This window comes from Acipenser ruthenus, chromosome 25, assembly GCF_902713425.1.
Source record: "Acipenser ruthenus chromosome 25, fAciRut3.2 maternal haplotype, whole genome shotgun sequence".
In the NCBI taxonomy this organism is placed as follows: domain Eukaryota; kingdom Metazoa; phylum Chordata; class Actinopteri; order Acipenseriformes; family Acipenseridae; genus Acipenser; species Acipenser ruthenus.
Window position 1 is genome coordinate 22,930,301 of NC_081213.1, and position 18,835 is coordinate 22,949,135.

Below are 18,835 nucleotides of genomic sequence, written 5' to 3' on the forward strand. Positions count from 1 at the left end.
TTGCTAACATGCCTTAAAAGCTTTGATACTATTGTCATGACAATGATGAGAAAAACACGACTTTATTAAAACTTGTTTTTGGCCTCTTGATCTTCCTTAAAATGCCATTGGTACCTTTCCGTCTGTTAGTTCTGAGCAGTGGTCTGTGTGGAATAGAATGTAGGCTTTCCCATTGAAAATACCATATGGTTGAAAGTATTTGTTGAATAAATGTCAGCCTACCTTGCTCAGTAGGACTGTCTTAACCTTAACACATTAACAAACAGAATTGTTTTCCTCTTCACAAACTCTTTCTAAGTGCTAGAATCTAAAACCATGCTGGATCTTGCTTTCTATCCCTTTATTGCTATATGGCATTATTTGCTGTCTGAGAATGAATACAGATATGCTCCTTATTTATGCTTTAATAATATACAAAGCTTCAGAATGGTTTAATGTTGGTGGTTCTTTTATTGCATTTTGACCATATTTTCATTACATGGACTGTTTGTAATGTTAGGGATTAGTTGGAAATAAACCTTTATATATGAAGTGATTTTAAGCACTTTATTGTAATGTTATCAGAATAGCGTGCTTCAATGTAAAGTTGATTGCATTTGTTTGTGTTATGTCTGTATGTGTAGTGTGTGTAAGCTTGACCAAGTTTGAAATTGGAGCCACACCCATTTTCTCCCTGGCTGATGGAAGTGTTGCCCTATTAAAAGAACCCCCCACTGTTTCTTTAACCAGAGCAGTGAGAAACTGATTGTGTTAGGTCACACGCTGCGCATGCACAATTCTATAAACCAGGGAGGTTTGTTCTGAGACAAGCTTGAAAAATACATGATAACTTCAAAAGGCACAGTGATTGATGTTGGATTCGAATGGTACGAAAGGTAACGTACAGTAGGAAATTCTGATTCTACACTTTTTCACTTTACATAGTTTATGTAGTTATTATTAAGTAATCAAATTACGTTTACATTAAACATGTATTTAACATGCATTTTTAAAAATACCGTAGATAATGGATAATCACAAAACAAGGTACGCAGGGAATGCATGAGCAGTTATAGTGGGGGCTTCACTCTAACCTTTCATGGCTTCAGTACAGCCCTTCAGGCAACATGCACTGGGTTTGTTGATTCTCTTTCATTGCAGTTCCTGGCTTCTCACAAAGACTGCCAGCAAAGGTGTCAGTGACATGTGATTACTTCCGAACTGGCTGAAACTGCTCCACTGATCTTGCAGAGATAAACTTGGGATTGAATTGCCATTCCATTGAGGCATCAAGGCTGTGACGCTTATTTACTGTTAGGAAACACAGACATCTTGCCAGTGTCTAGTTCTTGACTTGAGCTTTCCTGAAAGAGATTTACTCACATCAATAATATAGCAAATAAATACATATTTAAGTTTCCAAATGAATGGTGGTGGGAATGTTAAGGCTTAAATGCTTACTGTATGCTTTCTCCAGCAGATTCTAGTGAACACGACGAGCACATCTCAACGCAACCACCACCGAGAGAGAAAGCCCCCTCGTACAGCGTCAACAACGCCGCTGTGTCAATCACGGAAAACTCTCAGCAGCCCCACCCACACCTTCACCCTCCTGAAGAGGACGAGCTAGGCCCTCTGCCAGAGAACTGGGAGATGGCGTACACAGAGAACGGAGAGGTCTACTTTATAGAGTAAGTACTACTCTGTAATGTCATACTGTTCATCTATATTGAGTGATTACAATATGGTACCAACCTCCTGTTGTTTTGTATTTTAAAGATAATGTTAAGTTGTTGATGCTGTACACTGCAATTACACAGTGTTTGTTGTTAGTAACACTTTGGCTTCAGGGCTGCAGATGTATATAATCACAGTAGCCTGGTGTATAGGGTATTGCTTTGAGGAAGCTGAAATATAGTAGTAAGACAAATTAGTGGTGGGGCCTTCAGTTTTCTCATTGGTGAATATATACATTATGTGACGCTTTGGTGTCAGAAGGGGTTTTGGCGTAATAATAAGCCGTTTCCATTTTTGTTTTACAGCCACAACACAAAAACAACATCCTGGATAGACCCACGGTGCCTGGAAAAGCAACAGAAACCACTAGAAGAATGTGAAGATGACGGTATGTACACTATTTTATACACAAACCTCAGTTAAGCATTAGGGGGCACACTTGAGCTGCAGCATTCTCATCTCCTTGCATTTAATATTATCAAATAAAAAGAACAGTGCTTTGCAGACACCGGGCATAATTTCTGTTCAGTTTGAGTGAATGCCTAATTTTCCCCAAATATTTATATATAAATGCGTGCACTTGATATTTTTTGTAATTTTGGTGCATAGTTACTGTTTAACAATATAACATATTATTGCAGTAGGTAAGCCTGGTCCTTCAGAATAATCATATTCAGTGTTACACTAGATTTAAAGAGGTTTCAAGCCGTGAGCTGCAGCTTAATTACACTGATAACAGCTTGGTTGCCTCGTGTCACAAATACCTCAGTAATGAAGTACTCAGAGTTAGGCAGCATTACTTTCAAAGTGGAATCTCACCAACAGTGGCAGGCTGCCACCTGTTGATGTGTTTTGGATTTGTTTTGAAGCGAGGAAACGTATGTAAAATGGCTCTGCCTTTAACGCTGTAGCAGCTGACAAGTTTAACACCAGTGCTTAATTATACACCTTTAATTTGAAAAACGTGTAACATTTGCATGCATGCAAAAAAAAAACAGATAAAAGGGTGTGTGTGAAAGAAATAATTAATAAACAAGTGATTTTTCTGAGGTTTGAAGCAACTTTATTTAAATGATAAATAGCTTAAGGGAAAGGTGGACAAATAAGGGATGTCAAGTTACGTAACCTTTTAAACCAACTGAAACAAAATGGTTGTTTTGGGTTCTGCTTTATGTTGTTCTTCTCATAAGGTTTGGGACTGTTCCTGCATTATTACAAATGCATACATGTTCTGTTCCAAATAAAAAAATTAAAAAAACAAACAAACTAAACCAAGTAACCTAATCTAACCCTTTTGTGGACTTGAAAGTATTTTTGCTACCTCCATTAATACAGTAGTGCAGTGTGTTGTTCTTGCCTGGTGTTGGTGTCATTTAGCACATGCCCTAGATTGTATCTTTATACAACTCAATATTCTGCACGTTCATGTTTGTAAGAACTGTAATGGGCTTTGTCAAAGTGTTAGATGATCGTCAAAATCACTGTGCTGCAAACAAGACTGCGCACGATTGTATTTATATATTTGCAATGTAAGCAACTTATTTTTTCTTACAATACCCTGGAGCATTAGTCTTTAGAATAAGTAAATACAGTAATTAAAATATAAAAAAGGAATGATATAATCCACTAACATGTAGCACATTACTTATTCTGTAGGGTGTTCGGTGGAAGAATATAATTACATTGTGCATTAATAAATACCTACAAATAAAACAGTAAAACTGTTCAAAAACCAAATGCTCCACTGAAGTAGTCTGTATTTAAGATATAGTGATGTCTATTTAAATAATTTGTTTCACAAATTAAACAATTCCAACCTTTTTTTGTTTGCTGTTTTTGCAGCTCTCGTTCAAATTCACTATGCCACCTTATGGTGGTTTTTAATATTGCTTTTTGATTTCTGCCTATTGAAACCATACTGAGGTTGGCAAAACACTATTTAGATAACATAAATGCTGGCTTTCATAGCTGTCCTTAGTTATTCTTTGTAGAAAGTCTTTGTTTGGCATATTCATTTGTCTTTTTTAAGTCTCCAATATCAATATTTACAATGATTTACAATATATTTCTACAGTAAACTTACCATAATTAAATGATTCAATATCTGACTGATTTGCCATGTTTTAATGCATTTTAATGAATCTGAATAAATGTAATGTTTAAGAAAGCTTTCAAGTCCTTCAGTTTGATTGTGCTAACTTGCTTTGCTGCTGTTTTGCCTGGTGTGGGTCTTGCTTTGTGCTTGTACATGAATGTCTTTCTTTTCCTGTCTCTTTCCTTCATTTGCTGCCTTTCCCTTGGAGAAGAAGGGGTACACACAGAGGAACTGGACAATGAGCTAGGTAACGCAGCCTTCGCTTCATATTGCATGACTTACCGACAGACAGGAAAAAAAGAAAGCAGTGCGCTTTCATGCCAACATATTCTGCAAGGTGATGGACTATAAACTATTTCCACTTAAACCCCTGGTTTTGGTTTCTGTGTTTTTGCTACTAATATTGTTTTTAGTTTGTATTGTCTTTGTTTCTTATTATCTCAATTTGTACCTGATTTGCTGCCTGAAGTGTTGTTAGACCATCCTATGTGAGGTGTTTTCACAGACTGATTAAAGCAGTATCTGCTAGATATACAATTTCAGATAAATAAACCCTACACAAGTATTTTATTAAGTATAAAAATATGGAACTGTTCACATGCATTTATTTATTGGCGTTAAAGCAGCAAACACATACTGTAAAAACCTTTGTATAAGTCTGTTTTCTATGTATTTTTAATGGGTCCTAAAAAGGGGGGAGCGACTTATACACCATTTTTTACGGTACATATGTGAATTCAAAAGCAGGGTTTTAAAGGGATATATCTCTATATTAGATAAATGTGACGTCTGTTCACACATTTATCATGCATTTTACAGTAATACCTTTACCTTAGAGAAGATTGAAAAGTCATTTGAAATAGTTCAGAGTCCTTATACTGATTTATTAATCATAATCCAGATGTAGTGTGGTTATGGAAGGTGGAGAATTCTAAGGTGTGAATTACATTTATATACCTCCATTTGCATACATCTGAAAACTGCATTTATTTAAATTTGACTGTCATATATTTTATTATTTATCTTTGTGTGAATTTAGAAAAAAAAAATATTATATAAATCTATCCACACCCTCACATGCTCGTTATTTCTTTATTGTCTGGAACTGCCTGGAACAGTTATTGTGCTGATAATAGCTTCTATATATATAAAAAAGTCTTTATTCTTTCTCTTTAGAACATGTTTAAAAATTCTATTATATTGTGATCCGGCTTTTGGTGATGATGAATGGTCTGATGCCTTTCATTAAAAAAAAAAAGATAGACTTTAAAGTTTTAAAAGAGTGACTCATGCTTAGAGGGCTGCACTAAAGTGGAATGAATTCCTGTTCCTGCACCTCTGTGTCCTTCGAGCCAGACAATCGCCTCCTATTATTTCAGACAGGTTAGACACAAAGAAGTCAATAATTATTGATTGGGAATTTGCAGATTAAGCAGAATGCAGTTTGTGTGGTTTTGCAGTGGAATAGGAGATGCCCACGAATACAGCAATTCCCTTCTTCACAGAGCAACTGGATACAGTTGAGATAAAAATGAGATGCAAACATTTCAATAGGCAATTTGTCACCAAATTCCCTCTGAGCAGAAACCTATTCTTAATAAAGATTGTATTTATTTTAAGCAAAGCCTTTAGATGAGATTGCATTTATGTACTGGTAATAATAATTTTTAAATAATACATTCATACAGGGTTCTACCCATTAGGAGGATAGAAGAAATAATGCATAGTGCCAGTGTACGATCCAGATTTAATTATGCAAAAAGCTGAAATATTTGACAGTGCAAGGAACTCGGTGTTTAGCAAACTCGGCTGTGTTGGATGAGATAATAGGCCAGCTTAGCTAAGCTTTCCAAGTTAAATTATAGTATCCTATCTGTTATTTCTTACAAATTGTATGTGCAATCGATTTGCATATAATAGATGCTGTGTCTTCTGCCTTTGTTTTAATGAACATGGTCCTTGGCTGCGAACAGTTTCAGAGCAAGGAAATCTTTGGTTATTATTCAGTGTGTTGATACGTAAATAAATCCTTTTCGCCTGCGGGGCGTATCAACTTCAACCTCCATCTCGATCTCCTGCCTGTCACTCAGCAGCGAATGCACGCACCCACATTGGCAAGGCAGTTAATAGAACAGCTCATTATCATGACCAGATAAGACTGAATTGTAGTACCAATACTAAATTAATTTTGTCCACACTACAGTATTAAGTGGTGTGGTATTTTGAAGCAAATTACAGTATAGCTAAATCCCTATCTCTCATTGATATAGCTTTGGCATGCTTCCTCCTTTACCTCTTCACCCTTAAGGTCAGGTCTAATCCACATCCCATTTCATTTCATTAGGCTTTATTAAGGACAATTGGCCCTCAGTATAACCTTATCCTTTTGGATGTTTCTGCATGCAGAAGATGTTATGCTACAAATCAGTACCATATTGTAAAATAAATGATGGATGGGAAATAATTAGATAAAAAAAAATGCCCCCTTTTAAAGTTTTGTTTCAGAGCCATGATTAAATATAAGTGCTATAATATATGTATACATTCTATCAAAGGAAAATAAATATATATGTGTGGGGATTGTGTTGGATTTACAATACATCTCAATTTTTACATACATGCAAGATTTCTAAGGAAACCAGATAGAGGACCAAAGAACTGTTGTGCCAGACAGATTTTCCCCAATATATATATATTGTATGGTCAATCAGCAGGAGCCGTGAATTGAAAGCATTTTAATCCATTTTCTAATTCTGGAGTAGCACAGCGCGTTGGGGAGGAAAGGGGTGAAGTCTTGAGTTGTTCATGATTATTCTCACAAATGTTCTTTTTATCCTATCCTGTATTTTATATTACATATATCACAGCAGCTGCAGATACAGCTTTTTTTGTGAAGACAACAGAGATTAAAAATGCATATCCTGGTTGCATATCCTCAAAGGAATAGCAGCCAGCCACCCTTGTTGTTTGTTATCCATCTAACCATCTATCATTTATTTTTTCTACCAGTCGCCCTCTTTATTATAACATTGCACCCAGCATAATCCATTAGATTATATAACATACTGCATTCACATTGCTTGCAAGCTGATAGAACCGAACTCACAGTTTGCAGGCCTCTGTCTCTGCTCTCAGTCTTCTGGATGCACTGCAGTTGATTTTCTTTGGCCTGGTTTAAGCAGCTCCCCACACTGCCTTTTTTAGGTCATTGCACAAACATTGCAACATCACACGTCTATAACTGTATCAGAATTGCCAAATGGTACGATATTGTAGGTGCCTATTAGACTGGAGAAGTTTAGACCCCCTGCTGGAGTAAGAATGAGTTATCCATTTTAAAAGCTGCTTGCACAGACACTGCACAGATGCTGTAAGGAGATGTTGAGCTAAATTGGACACCTACCTTCAGAGTGGTGCATTTCTTTTATTGACACAAGCTTAACCACCTTTTGTTTCTGTCCTATTTTAGAATTACCGGCTGGATGGGAGAAAATTGAAGACCCAGTTTATGGTGTTTACTATGTGGAGTAGGTTCAATATATTATCTTTCGTGTATCATATTGCTTATATGCCTAGTGAAAATGGTACTGCCAGTGTTGGAAGCTGGTTTTTACATATGCTGAAACGTAAAAAGAAAAAAAAAATCAAATAAGTTAGAAGCATCTAGAAATAAAAGCCAGTCCTGTTTTCAGGGTAATTGGATAGCTTTTTTTTCGTTCAATGGAATTGCCTATACTCTGTTTCTCCTTTAAGCAGCATTTTGCAGGGATGGTCTTGTGCAGAAATGCATGCCTTGCTTTCTGTGTCTGTTCTTATTTTTTCTGTGTTGGAGTGTGTCAGACAGCATGTAAACCAATTGATCATTGTCTCAATGCATCTCTCTCTCTCTCGCTCTCTCTCTCTCTCTCTCTCTCTCTCTCTCTCTCTCTCTCCATCAGTCACATCAACAGGAAGACACAGTATGAAAATCCTGTTCTGGAAGCCAAAAGGAAAAAACAGCTCGAACAGCAACAGCCACCAGAAGGTGAGCGATACATTCGAGGTTCGTTCCAAAGCCAGGAATGGCACCATTTATATCTGTTTTATTTTTATCAATCATTTAAGCTTAGTTTATTATTATTATTATTATTATTATTATTTTTAATCAATAAGAAAACAGTCATCTGTAGACATTCATAGAAATAAACACTTTGATTGTAACAGCAATAAAAATCCAACCATTAATAAGTAATTTTGGATTTAAAGATGTAAACATAGTTTACTGTTAGAAAATGTACCTTTTTATGTACGTGTTCTTAAAAATGAACCCCTGTCTTATATTTGTTTCCTTTGGTTCAAAATCAGTGGTGGTTACACAACTATAAGTTTGATCCTCTTAAATGTATGCAGTATTCTGAAATATCCTCAAATAAGATGTTATTTTGTATGTGTCCTGTTTATTAATTCTATAATTACTTTAAGAATTGTACTTTTAGCCAATTTTTAAGCACCACATAGCCTACACATTTCAAAATGTGAGAGACAAAGAGAGAATGACTAGCTATGGGTGTTCATGTTGTCTTGAACCCAAAACGTGTCCTAAATAACTGGAACCCTCAATGTAGTCCTGGTAATTTAATAAAATAATGAATAGGCATATTGTTTTTGTCCTTTTTTATTTTTTCTTCCTGGGGTGAGGGGGATAAGTACAGCAGTTACTTTCCTTCCTTTGTTCCCCATCATTTGAATGTAGCTACAGTATTCAGATATTATTACTTCCACGTATGGTGGAGATGTCTTGTGCACTGACATATCATTTAAGTGAGACACTCTAAAGTTGACGACCTGGAAGAGGATATTAAACACCACTCTTGTGGTCTTTTACTTCTAGAATGGATAGAGGAGCACTCGTCTGCTGGGACTCCCCTTGCCAATTATGCTTCAAACCACCAGGAGACCTATAGAGAGGCCCAAGCAGCACCCCCACCACTACCACCTCAACAGCAGCAGCCGCAACAACAACCCCAACAACATGGTGAGAGAAAACAAATGGGATTTGTATTTAGCTGTGTGGAAAGAAGGTGCTGTAGCAGCTTAATGAAGGCAGAGGATTGGAACAGGATAACATGTTGGAGTTGTCATTATTTATCAGTTGCACAAAGGCAGGCAGAACGTTTACCAACTAAGCAGAAATGTTTTTGTGTCTGTCAGTGATATCTCAAATAACTGCGACTGTGTCGTTGTGGCAGGTTGGCTTGCAGTGGTCACGGACCAGGAAGTACAGAAACCAAACAACAGTGAATGGGCGGGTGATGCTGAATGCAATTGCATTCAGTGTATTTATTAACAAACAAAAGATTTACACAAAACACAAAACAAAAAGGCGCGATGGCCAAACAAATAGAAACAAGTATATTTTTTTAAATATAGCAATTGTTAATTTTATATGCTCTCGCGCTTTCTCTCTCCGCTCTCCCGTACTCTCCTCTCTACCCTTCCCCGAGTGCAGAGAGCCGCAGGTTTATATACTCTGGCCGAGGGATTAACTAGTTGTTAATTATCTTATTACCCCTCGGCCAGAGTCTGCACGCGTTTGGTAAGGATGCATGACTGTCAGCTAGTTAAATAATCAGTAGCTGATCAGCCATGCATCTTCACAGGGTTTTTAAATATAATAATAAAAGACGCTGCGCTTTTATCCGCGCCGCAAACAAAAATACAAATAATAATAAATAGGGGCGGGACACTCCGCCACAGTCGTATAAGAGCTGACAAGATGAGACCAGCTCCTTGTGTTTTTAAACGTATGTTCAGACTGCTGAAATTATATCCAGTGGTGCAATATACTAGAAATAAGACCTTACCACCTGCCAGTTGTCTTCCAGACTTAACATTTGATATAAAATGTAAGCATATCATCAGAATTTCTCTTTAATATGTTATTTTTTTGTACTAGTCTTACATCTTTTAATTACTGATCCATACCACTATTAGACGGTCATTTAAATCGTGTTGTACAGCTTTAATCATTCATGTCCATTTTGTATTTTAGCAGGAAAGGCATTCTTCACCAGAAACCCTGCCGAGCTTAACGGGACGTTTATCCACACAAAACTAAAGAAAAGCAGGCGAGGGTTTGGCTTCACTGTGGTTGGTGGAGATGAACCTGACGAATTCCTTCAGATTAAAAGCTTGGTTCTTGATGGGCCCGCTGCACTCGATGGAAAAATGGAGACAGGTAGTTACCTCCTTCTGTTTAGGAATATACTATCTACACTTTGGGGACTAAGGAGGTGTATAATACATTTATTGAAGGACAAGATGGCGTAAAATTTATTTCACACTACAGATGCGTAAGCAGTTGATGTTTAAGTTGATACGTCAGTGATATTTGTTAAAAAAGCAATTGCTGTTTAATCAAGTGACAACTTACTACAATGTTTATGTACTAGGAATATAATATTACCTTATTGTTGTTTGTCTCTCCTAGGTGATGTTATTGTAAGTGTTAATGACACATGTGTACTGGGATATACACACGCTCAGGTTGTGAAAATCTTCCAGTCCATTCCAATTGGTGCCATGGTGGACCTTGAACTGTGCCGGGGTTACCCTCTGCCCTTTGACCCAGATGACCCCAACACCAGCTTGGTGACCTCTGTGGCAATTGTGGACAAGGAGCCCATCATTGTCAATGGCCAAGAAAACTATGACTCGCCATCTAGCCACAGTAGCCAAACAGGAAACATGAACGGAATGAAGGAGCCAAGACCCTATAGTCCTTCAGCTGAGGTTACGTCCAATGGTTCCCATAGTTACCCCAGTGATGTTGTCACCTTGGCATCTTCTATTGCAACACAGCCTGAACTCATTACAGTTCATATGGAGAAAGGAGACAAAGGCTTTGGTTTTACCATTGCAGACAGTCTTGGCGGTGGTGGGCAGAGGGTGAAACAGATTGTTGATTATCCAAGGTGCCGAGGCCTAAAAGAAGGGGATATTATAATTGAAGTAAACAAGAAGAATGTGCAGAACCTGACTCATAATCAAGTTGTGGAAATGTTGAGTAAATGCCCTAAAGGAAGCGAAGTGACAATGCTGGTTCAAAGAGGTATTTATTTACTTATTTTTTTTAATTATTATTTTTCAGTTGTAAAATATTTGTGTTGCTACCCTATGCTAGTCAAATATGAGAAACACATTAATTACATTTAGCATGTCTCTTATAATTAAATAGAAAATATAGCTCTGATCTCATTGTCAGAATAGGCCAAAAGCTTTGCATCACCCTAGAATGATCACATTTTGCTTCGTGAAGTCGAATGAAACCTGTTGAATAATGTACATTTAACATTACATACTGCTTTGTAGTTTTCCATATATTTAATAGAAAATTGAAAAATGTGACATTTCAAAATCTAACATTAAAAATAAAAAAGAAACATGATTTCCGAAAAGACGTCGCAAACCTTAACACGTGTTACTCAATTAGAAGTGGTAACGAGTAGATGTAAGCTTTATAAGCATGATTTTAATATAGATAGAGCAAGCCATGGGGAAGAGCCGTACCTCCTCGTAAACCCACTCAGCCATCATTGCACTTCATAAGGAAGGTTTTAGCAGTCGTCACATAGCCAGCAAGAGGGTATGCCAGCCAAAGCACTGTATCTAGAGTCATCCAGAAATATAAGAAGACTGGAAGCTGTAAAGCTGCCTCCATGTCTGGACGTCCAAGTCAGCACTGCTAGGATCGCCTCCTATGCGGTTCAAGTTTTAAATAGGATGGCCACTAGTGTCCACTGACTGTGGCAATGGAAAGAAGTTGGAGTGAAGGCGTCTGCGTGCACAGTTAGAAGGTGTTTCTTGGAGAATGGTCTGGTGTCAGGGAGCTCTTCTAAGAAGCCCCTTCTGAGCAAGAAAAACAGGTTGTTATTTGGCAACCAGAAGGGGTCGAAAATAGGTAGTAGAGTCATAATTTGAGTAATGCCTGACAGTTAATCAGCCCTGTAACACTAAATGGTTATAATGAGAAACTTCGATTGGTGAATTAATGACAAACTGTTCGGTGAGGTCTGCTGCTTTTATTAATGAATCACATTTGGTCAACTGTCGCTAATGAGCCTATAAAAACATGCTGAAGATGATGTGTGACCCAGTGTTATATACTGTAGTGGGAATGAAACACTGTCTTTTTTTCAGACGTGATTTCGTAGTGCGAATAGATTTTCATTATGTCATTATTATAATTTTTATTTCATTGTTTTGAGACATGCCAGTCTTCTTTAATTACAGATATCTAAAATTGGTATTTGATTTGGAACAGAGTTGTGCAAAATGTTTCTGTGTTCAATCGATTCATTAACGAGTTAGAGGTAGTAGCTAGGGGTCAGTGATTCACCCTGGAGTGACTAGGTGCCAAGCAACATTTTCAGCACTGTAAACATTGTAGACATGTTTATATTCAGCTTTTACTTTGATATTCAAATCCAGGAAGATCACTTCAAATGGCAAATTGGTTTGCTTAGATTATATAACAGATTTTTGAATTTGTGTGTCCTATATCTACTTCATGTTGTGTCATATAAAAAAGCTTATTGCAGCCATGATTTGCATAAACGCATATATATAGAAAATATTATTTGCAAATGTATTGTAAATACTTGCTGTCCTGACAATTGATAGAAAATAGAAGCAGCAGAACTGAAGCTTTTAGTAAAGAGGTTACTGTTTTAATGTCTGTTTATAATTTGTTAATACACGTTGAGCTGTCGTTAAAACAGGACTTTGATTGTACTCTTCGATTCCATTGTCACAGTCAGAAACCCTAATGTCACTGGGTACCAGCTGATTTTTAAGGAACCTACCCGTGATGATATACACTGTTTTTGGGTTTTTTTTTTGCTGCATTGTCTTTCTTCATGTTAGCCAGCAGCTGCAATTACAGCCTTTTATATCCACTTACTAATTGTCAGATTCTTGTGTTATCTTGCATTCTTTTTAAAGTAAAACTATCTGTTCCAGGCACCACAGACTCTAATTGTAATAAACACAGGGTATTTTGTGTGTCCTGCATGAAATGCTTTTTAATTTCCATTGGAAGAAGAATTTGCAAATATTACTAGACATTGTCAAGTGCCTTCTGAATACGGAATTTAACTGTCTGGAAATAGAAATCTTTGTGGAATTCTGTTTGAAAGTCCATGCTAATCCTGCATTTTAATAATTTCCTTTTGCACAACAAGATGGTGTTGCATATATATTGCCTTTTATGAGTGATAAATCATTCACCATTCTATTAGATTATAATGCCTATAGAATAGATCAAGTTTGGGAGTGGTTCTTTATCAGAACTGTGTTGGTCGAATAGCAAAGTGAAATGAACCTAGATTTGCTAGCTCGCAAGGCAAACAACCTTTGTATTTAGCCTAATTATATAAGGTTGTGGGGAAATGTTCATTTAAATTGCATTATCTTAAACTTTCAGTTGCCTATAGTGGCCTTAAAACAAATTGTGTGTGTACAGGCATCATTAGGCTGTAGAGAAATGGCTTTCTTGGTTTCTCATTTAACTGCAGCCATTACTGTTAATTGTTTAGGATTTAGCAGAATAGCTTGAGTTCATATTCAGATGTCTGGTTGTGCTTTTTGGGGTTTTTTGGAGGTGATGGGGTTGTGAGTCCTTTGAGAGAGTGGGTTTCTTCAGTAATTATAAACAAGCAGCACAGTTGTTTGAAAAGGAAACGCACAACCAAGGAGAGTGAACAATGACATGGCATATGTTAAAATAACTGACTTTAGGAATTGTTAGTTTCTCTATTTCAGATTTTAATTAAACACATCCATGAAGTGTTGACTGGGCTGGAATAACCAAATTGCAAATATGAATATGAATTAGAAAAAAAATATATACCTTGTGTAGCATTTTGAAAAAAAACAGTATTCCCTACAAATGGATCCAAGCTAATTAGCTATCCATTACTGGTCTGCAGAAGTGCAGTACTCTCCTAAACCACTGATTCATCTTCTCAATTATGCCACTGTTTTAAAGTGTGTTCCCTGTGTTGCAGACATAGCAGTTCCTGGAATGTTCCCTAATGCCCTATTTCCGATGTCTGAGAGTTTAGGTATTGTATACTTATGGGAACAATACAGAATCTTATTACATATTATGGATTTTGTTAGCTGTAGCTTTGTGCTGAATGGGTTTTTTAAGGATCTACAGTATATTGTTTAGGTATCAAATTCATAATGTGTGACCAAGCCTGTATGATTTCAGAAAACTATTAGTCCGTGGGAATATAGTACTGTGTGTATTTTTTCTAATGCAGACTCCCCTGAGAGGTTTGTTAGGCATAGTGTCACATTGGGGATGTGTTATCAAGGCTGAAGTCAGAATGAAAATGTTCTATTCGTAAGTCAAAGTTCATGGAGTTCTGACTGTTGGCGGTGTAGTGGTTTATTTGGAAGATGTTGCTTGCATGGAAGAAAAAGTTGGTGTTGCCATAAATAACTCACAATAATAATTCACACTTATTTAGAATTTAAATTAAATGACAATTGTGATTTATTATTATTTCATACCTGGAGATCCTTAAGGCTCATGAAATGCACCCTTTTTCTGTCTGCTCTACTGGACAATAGGCAGCAGCACTGCGATGGGGTTTTACATAGTGCGTCTGAGCACAGAGCAACATGGAAACTAATAAAGATTCATTTTATTATGTTTTCGGTGGTGTAAGTTAACAGGTTTGTCAATTTTTAAATATTATTTGGCAACACATTTCACAGTTGTGTATAGAATATGCATAACGGATGGTTTCCCCAAGGTATCTTGTGTATTTGTTGAGAAAGAGTCGAGTAATTCTGCTGATAATACATTTATAGCAGTGTTTGTGCTGTGCAGTTGTCAGCACTGTAAGCTATTTCTTTCAGGATATGTCTGAAGCCATTTGCTTGTGCTAGCTTTCACAGTTGATTATATCAACCCCCCACCCCACCCCCCCCCCCCCCCAGAGCCAGCCAGAGCCATGTTTGAATGGCTCGGTGTGAAGCAGAAGTCTGTCTCTGAAGGCGCAATATATTATTCTCTGTATATTAATTTATTTTTACACAATAAAACTATTTTCAGGGAAGTTCTGTCCCAATTTTACAGAGCGGCTTTTGAAACCAACTGGTTTTTTTAAAATGTTTTAAAAAGCTATTCATATTTTTGAAAGAAAGCCATTCAAATTAAATATCCACGTGTCACTGAAAAGAAGCCAATTTTCACGTTCAGCAAGCCTGTTGATAGCGTTTTGTCTGACAGATGGGCTGGTCTGTCAGAGACTGTTCTTCACAGGCCAGCAGTAAGAGGTGCCCTTTATCCTCTATGTGTACATGATAATCGTGCCATTAATTGGTTTAATTTAGTGTCTGCTGAGTTTGACACATTTCAGATCGACCTGAGGTTCGGCGCGCCATGGCAACTGGCAAGTGATTAATCTGATGTCAGTGTAGGATGGACACGCTATTATGTTTATCCTTATTTAAAGTTAGCTGTTCTTTCATGGGGATCAGTATTTTTATAGCCTTTTCTTTAAAAATGGGAATTCCACAGGTCTGCGGGGCTAAACATTTGCTGAACATGGTAGTATTAACATTTCACCAACTAAAATGGACCCTGGAGTTCTTATACACACTGCTATATTTGTGGCACCCGACTAAGTTAAATGAAAGAGTTGAAACGGTCCAAACAGATTACATCCTTATCCACATGTAGTCCATTGTGTATATTATATTTACTGTAGGTTTGTACAGTACCTTATCTGTCTGTCCCTACAGCTACAGTGTGTGTAATACCAATATTTTGTCTTAATATGTATGTCTGGCTAGCTGAAAAAACAGCCTTTTTAGAAAAATAAATTGTGTGTTTTCTTTCTCCATGAGCTCCAATCATGCACATAAAAATGAATATATCTATTAAGCTGCTTCCTTGTTTGTTTGTTTTTGTAAAGCCCTAGTCTGAAGTCACTGTGAATTAATGTCACTGTTGTGTACAGTTCTACCAATCCTATGCCTGTAGTGAACACAGTCTATGAGAAACGTCACTGTCTGACATTGTGTGTGTGTGTATCACAGAAGGGCCAAAGATTTTCAATATTTTTTTTTCCCCAGTCATTTTACACATTCCTTTGAAATTGAAATAGCTGTAATTAATTATAAATCATGTAGGAAGGGCTGTAGTGCAGCAAGGAGCTGTTACGTTTTAACATTTAATGACTTGTACCACTGCTAAGACAGTACGCTGCAGATAAAGCTTAAGACTTGTATCATTTGCACAGTGAGTAATAGCTGTCCAAATTAAAACACTGTGTGATGGTATTAGCATGGAAAGGATTTGCAGGGCCCACAAAATAGTGCATATGATTAATGTACGACAATTTGTAGGACAACCATGTCTCCAGAATTCTTGTATGTCAAGAGCTCATATTTTATTGAGCAGAGCATTCGTAAAATTAAAGGACAATAAAAACAGTTTTTGCTCTTGAAACACTGAGACGGTCTGAAAGCCCTGTACTGTGTTTATTTTAGAATTCGAAGGTAATATAGTCAATGATGCAGGTAATTAAGAGTACAATAGTTTTCCTGGATGATTTGTTTTTCTCAACTAATCACTTCCTTGTTGCAAATTAGTGTTTTTAATCAATGAAAGGCTTTAGTGTAAGAAAAAGACCAACTCAAATGTGTAAATCTGGAGTTTGGAAGACATGTACGTATAGATAGATTTTGCAGGTTCTTTACAATTTACAGCATTGTTGTGTAAGGAATTTAACCCTAGATGTGTTAAAAAAAATTATAATAATAACTGCACATTTGCTTATAAACCTGCCTCATTATGTTTGGTTCAATAATAATACTTTCTTATCTACAACTTGACCTACATGGATTATGCTGCTCAGAATATTTTATCAAGGTCCTTCTTGACGATTCTGTATTTGTGTATGGAATTATTAATTCAAGCAATTTGAATTTGATTTATTTTCAAGAGAAAGAGAGGAGGGAGGGAGGGAGGGAGGGAGGGAGCGAGGCATTGAGAGACAGGCGAAAGAAGCAGGGAGGGAGAGAGAAAACAGAGTGAGAGAGAGAGAGAGAGAGAGAGAGAGAGAGAGAGATCTGCTATTCAGTATGCATGCCTTTACCAGCAGAGCTGATAGGTGAAAATACATTTTGAAGATGGTTTCAGTGAAAGAAAAAATGTCACGTGCCTTTAATTTTATGTCAAGTCTCTTGGAATCCCTTTTGCTGGGTAATAGTTCAGATTCTGCCCAAGTATTCAATTTCCCAGCCCACTGAGGTCTGTGCATTTCTTTAGCCAGCCCTCCAGGGCTGCTGCAGCACAAGTCAGCATAGCTAATGCAGATAGATCTCGTTCGACTCTAATTCCTTATGAACAGACCGATAACTCGGGCGCTTGAGAGGAGGCTACCACTGCTCCACAAACGGCTACATAGGAACCTGCCGTTGTGGGATTTGTTTTTCTTGTGGGGAAGGTAACAATTTTACATTAATAATGAATGGTTTTCTCTTGTGATGCTGCTTTACAGGACTGGTGGCTGCAAAGAAAGGTCCAATGCCGGTGAGTACTGATGTTTGTCATTCTTGTTTCCTTTGTCATTTTCCTTCTGTGGTTTTTCTTTATGGATGATGTGTTGCAGTTATTAAAGAAAAAATACAATTTGTGTTTTTTTTTATTAATTTTTTTGCTCATATATGCATCACTGTAAATATCAGCACTACCTACATCCCCTGATCCACTACTGAATTAGAACCACCTGGCATGCAAGGCAGGGTGCCAGTTTGCAGTGGGAATACACCAACTCATTGCAGGGCAGTCTTACAGTAATTACTTCATAACAGCCTGCAATAGCTGGGTGAACCAAAAAAAAGAGAATTTGATGCATTATTTTGTTGTTTTTTTTTAAATAAAATAGATACACTTCACAGAATATTGTCGTATTTTGCTACTTCCCCCCACTAAGATTATAAGTTTAATAATTCATGTCAATGAATCAAAAACTGTTGCTTCAGAAAATCACCAGTATTTCAATCCTGATGTAACCCTGTCATAAAATAAGATATGTATTTAGATTGGGCATTAAATGTATTTCTGTTTTTTCTTTTTTCTTATTTTGGAGAAATGGTTGTGTGGGGGCTTTTTGAATGTGGACTGGTGCTTTCAATCACACCTATACTTGTGTGCTGCCTGTTATGAAAGGTGGACATTTTCCTTTCCCAACATTCCTAGAATGTTATCCTCTACCAGCTCTCTCATCAGTGTTCTGCTGATGTGTAGCTGCCTCCCTCTCTGTCGAATATTTGCCTCTGGCTGGGACTGTGATTTGTGTGATGGGGCTGTACTGCAGGTTGGGATGTGGAATCTGAGACTGAGCCAAACGGAGAATCTCCTGTTTTCACATCCCAAGTCTCAGTACAAGTTCTCTGCTCGACCACGAAGAAAGCGTGGAAATAACTATGGCAATGAGTGCGATGACTTGAGGTGATGCTGATTAAAGTCACATGACTCTGGGCCTAGACCCAGTTGTCAGTTTGGATTAGGGCTGAGAGGGGAAAACCTGGTTTGTGCTCCCTCTCAGATTGTGGAAATGTCAGTCTCAGTGTGCTTCTGTGTCAGGTGTTGGTGAAACACAGAGATGTGCTATGTTTAGATATCCAGTGAATTTCATGGAGTCAGTAAATGCTTTCAGCTTTATATGAAAAAAAAAAGATTGACACATACAGATGAGTCTCAACTCTCTGTTGGTCTAATAAAAAAATCAAGCTCTGCATGCTATACACTGTGATATGTGGGGCGTGCACTTTAAATTATGCCTGGGAATAATGTTAATGGGTAAAGCTATTCTTTTTTAAATGAGAAAATTCAAGGTTAGCTTTGATTTGTATTCTTGTAACATGCATTAGCTCAATTATAGTACGATTTTTATCTAAACATATGCATCGAAAATATGCATTTCCTAGGCAGAAGGTGCCATTAAATGTGAATAATGG

General features: G+C 37.2%; 1 protein-coding gene across 18 annotated transcripts in view; it reads left to right on the forward strand.

Annotated features, from left to right (window-relative positions):
- LOC117413987 (membrane-associated guanylate kinase, WW and PDZ domain-containing protein 1-like) overlaps positions 1-18,835 on the forward strand; it is a 130,411-nt gene that overhangs the window by 94,420 nt on the left and 17,156 nt on the right. For 5 of the 18 annotated variants that reach the window (XM_058999665.1, XM_058999652.1, XM_058999658.1 and 2 more), the window contains 9 exons: positions 1,457-1,670; positions 2,022-2,104; positions 4,023-4,148; positions 7,281-7,338; positions 7,750-7,853; positions 8,682-8,825; positions 9,843-10,028; positions 10,281-10,901; positions 17,374-17,405. In XM_058999665.1, coding sequence (XP_058855648.1) covers positions 1,457-1,670; positions 2,022-2,104; positions 4,023-4,148; positions 7,281-7,338; positions 7,750-7,853; positions 8,682-8,825; positions 9,843-10,028; positions 10,281-10,901; positions 17,374-17,405 — 1,568 coding nt within the window. The remainder of the gene's footprint in view (positions 1-1,456; positions 1,671-2,021; positions 2,105-4,022; positions 4,149-7,280; positions 7,339-7,749; positions 7,854-8,681; positions 8,826-9,842; positions 10,029-10,280; positions 10,902-17,373; positions 17,406-18,835) is intronic. The other 13 variants (XM_058999667.1, XM_034906355.2, XM_058999666.1 and 10 more) reach the window with 10 other exon arrangements.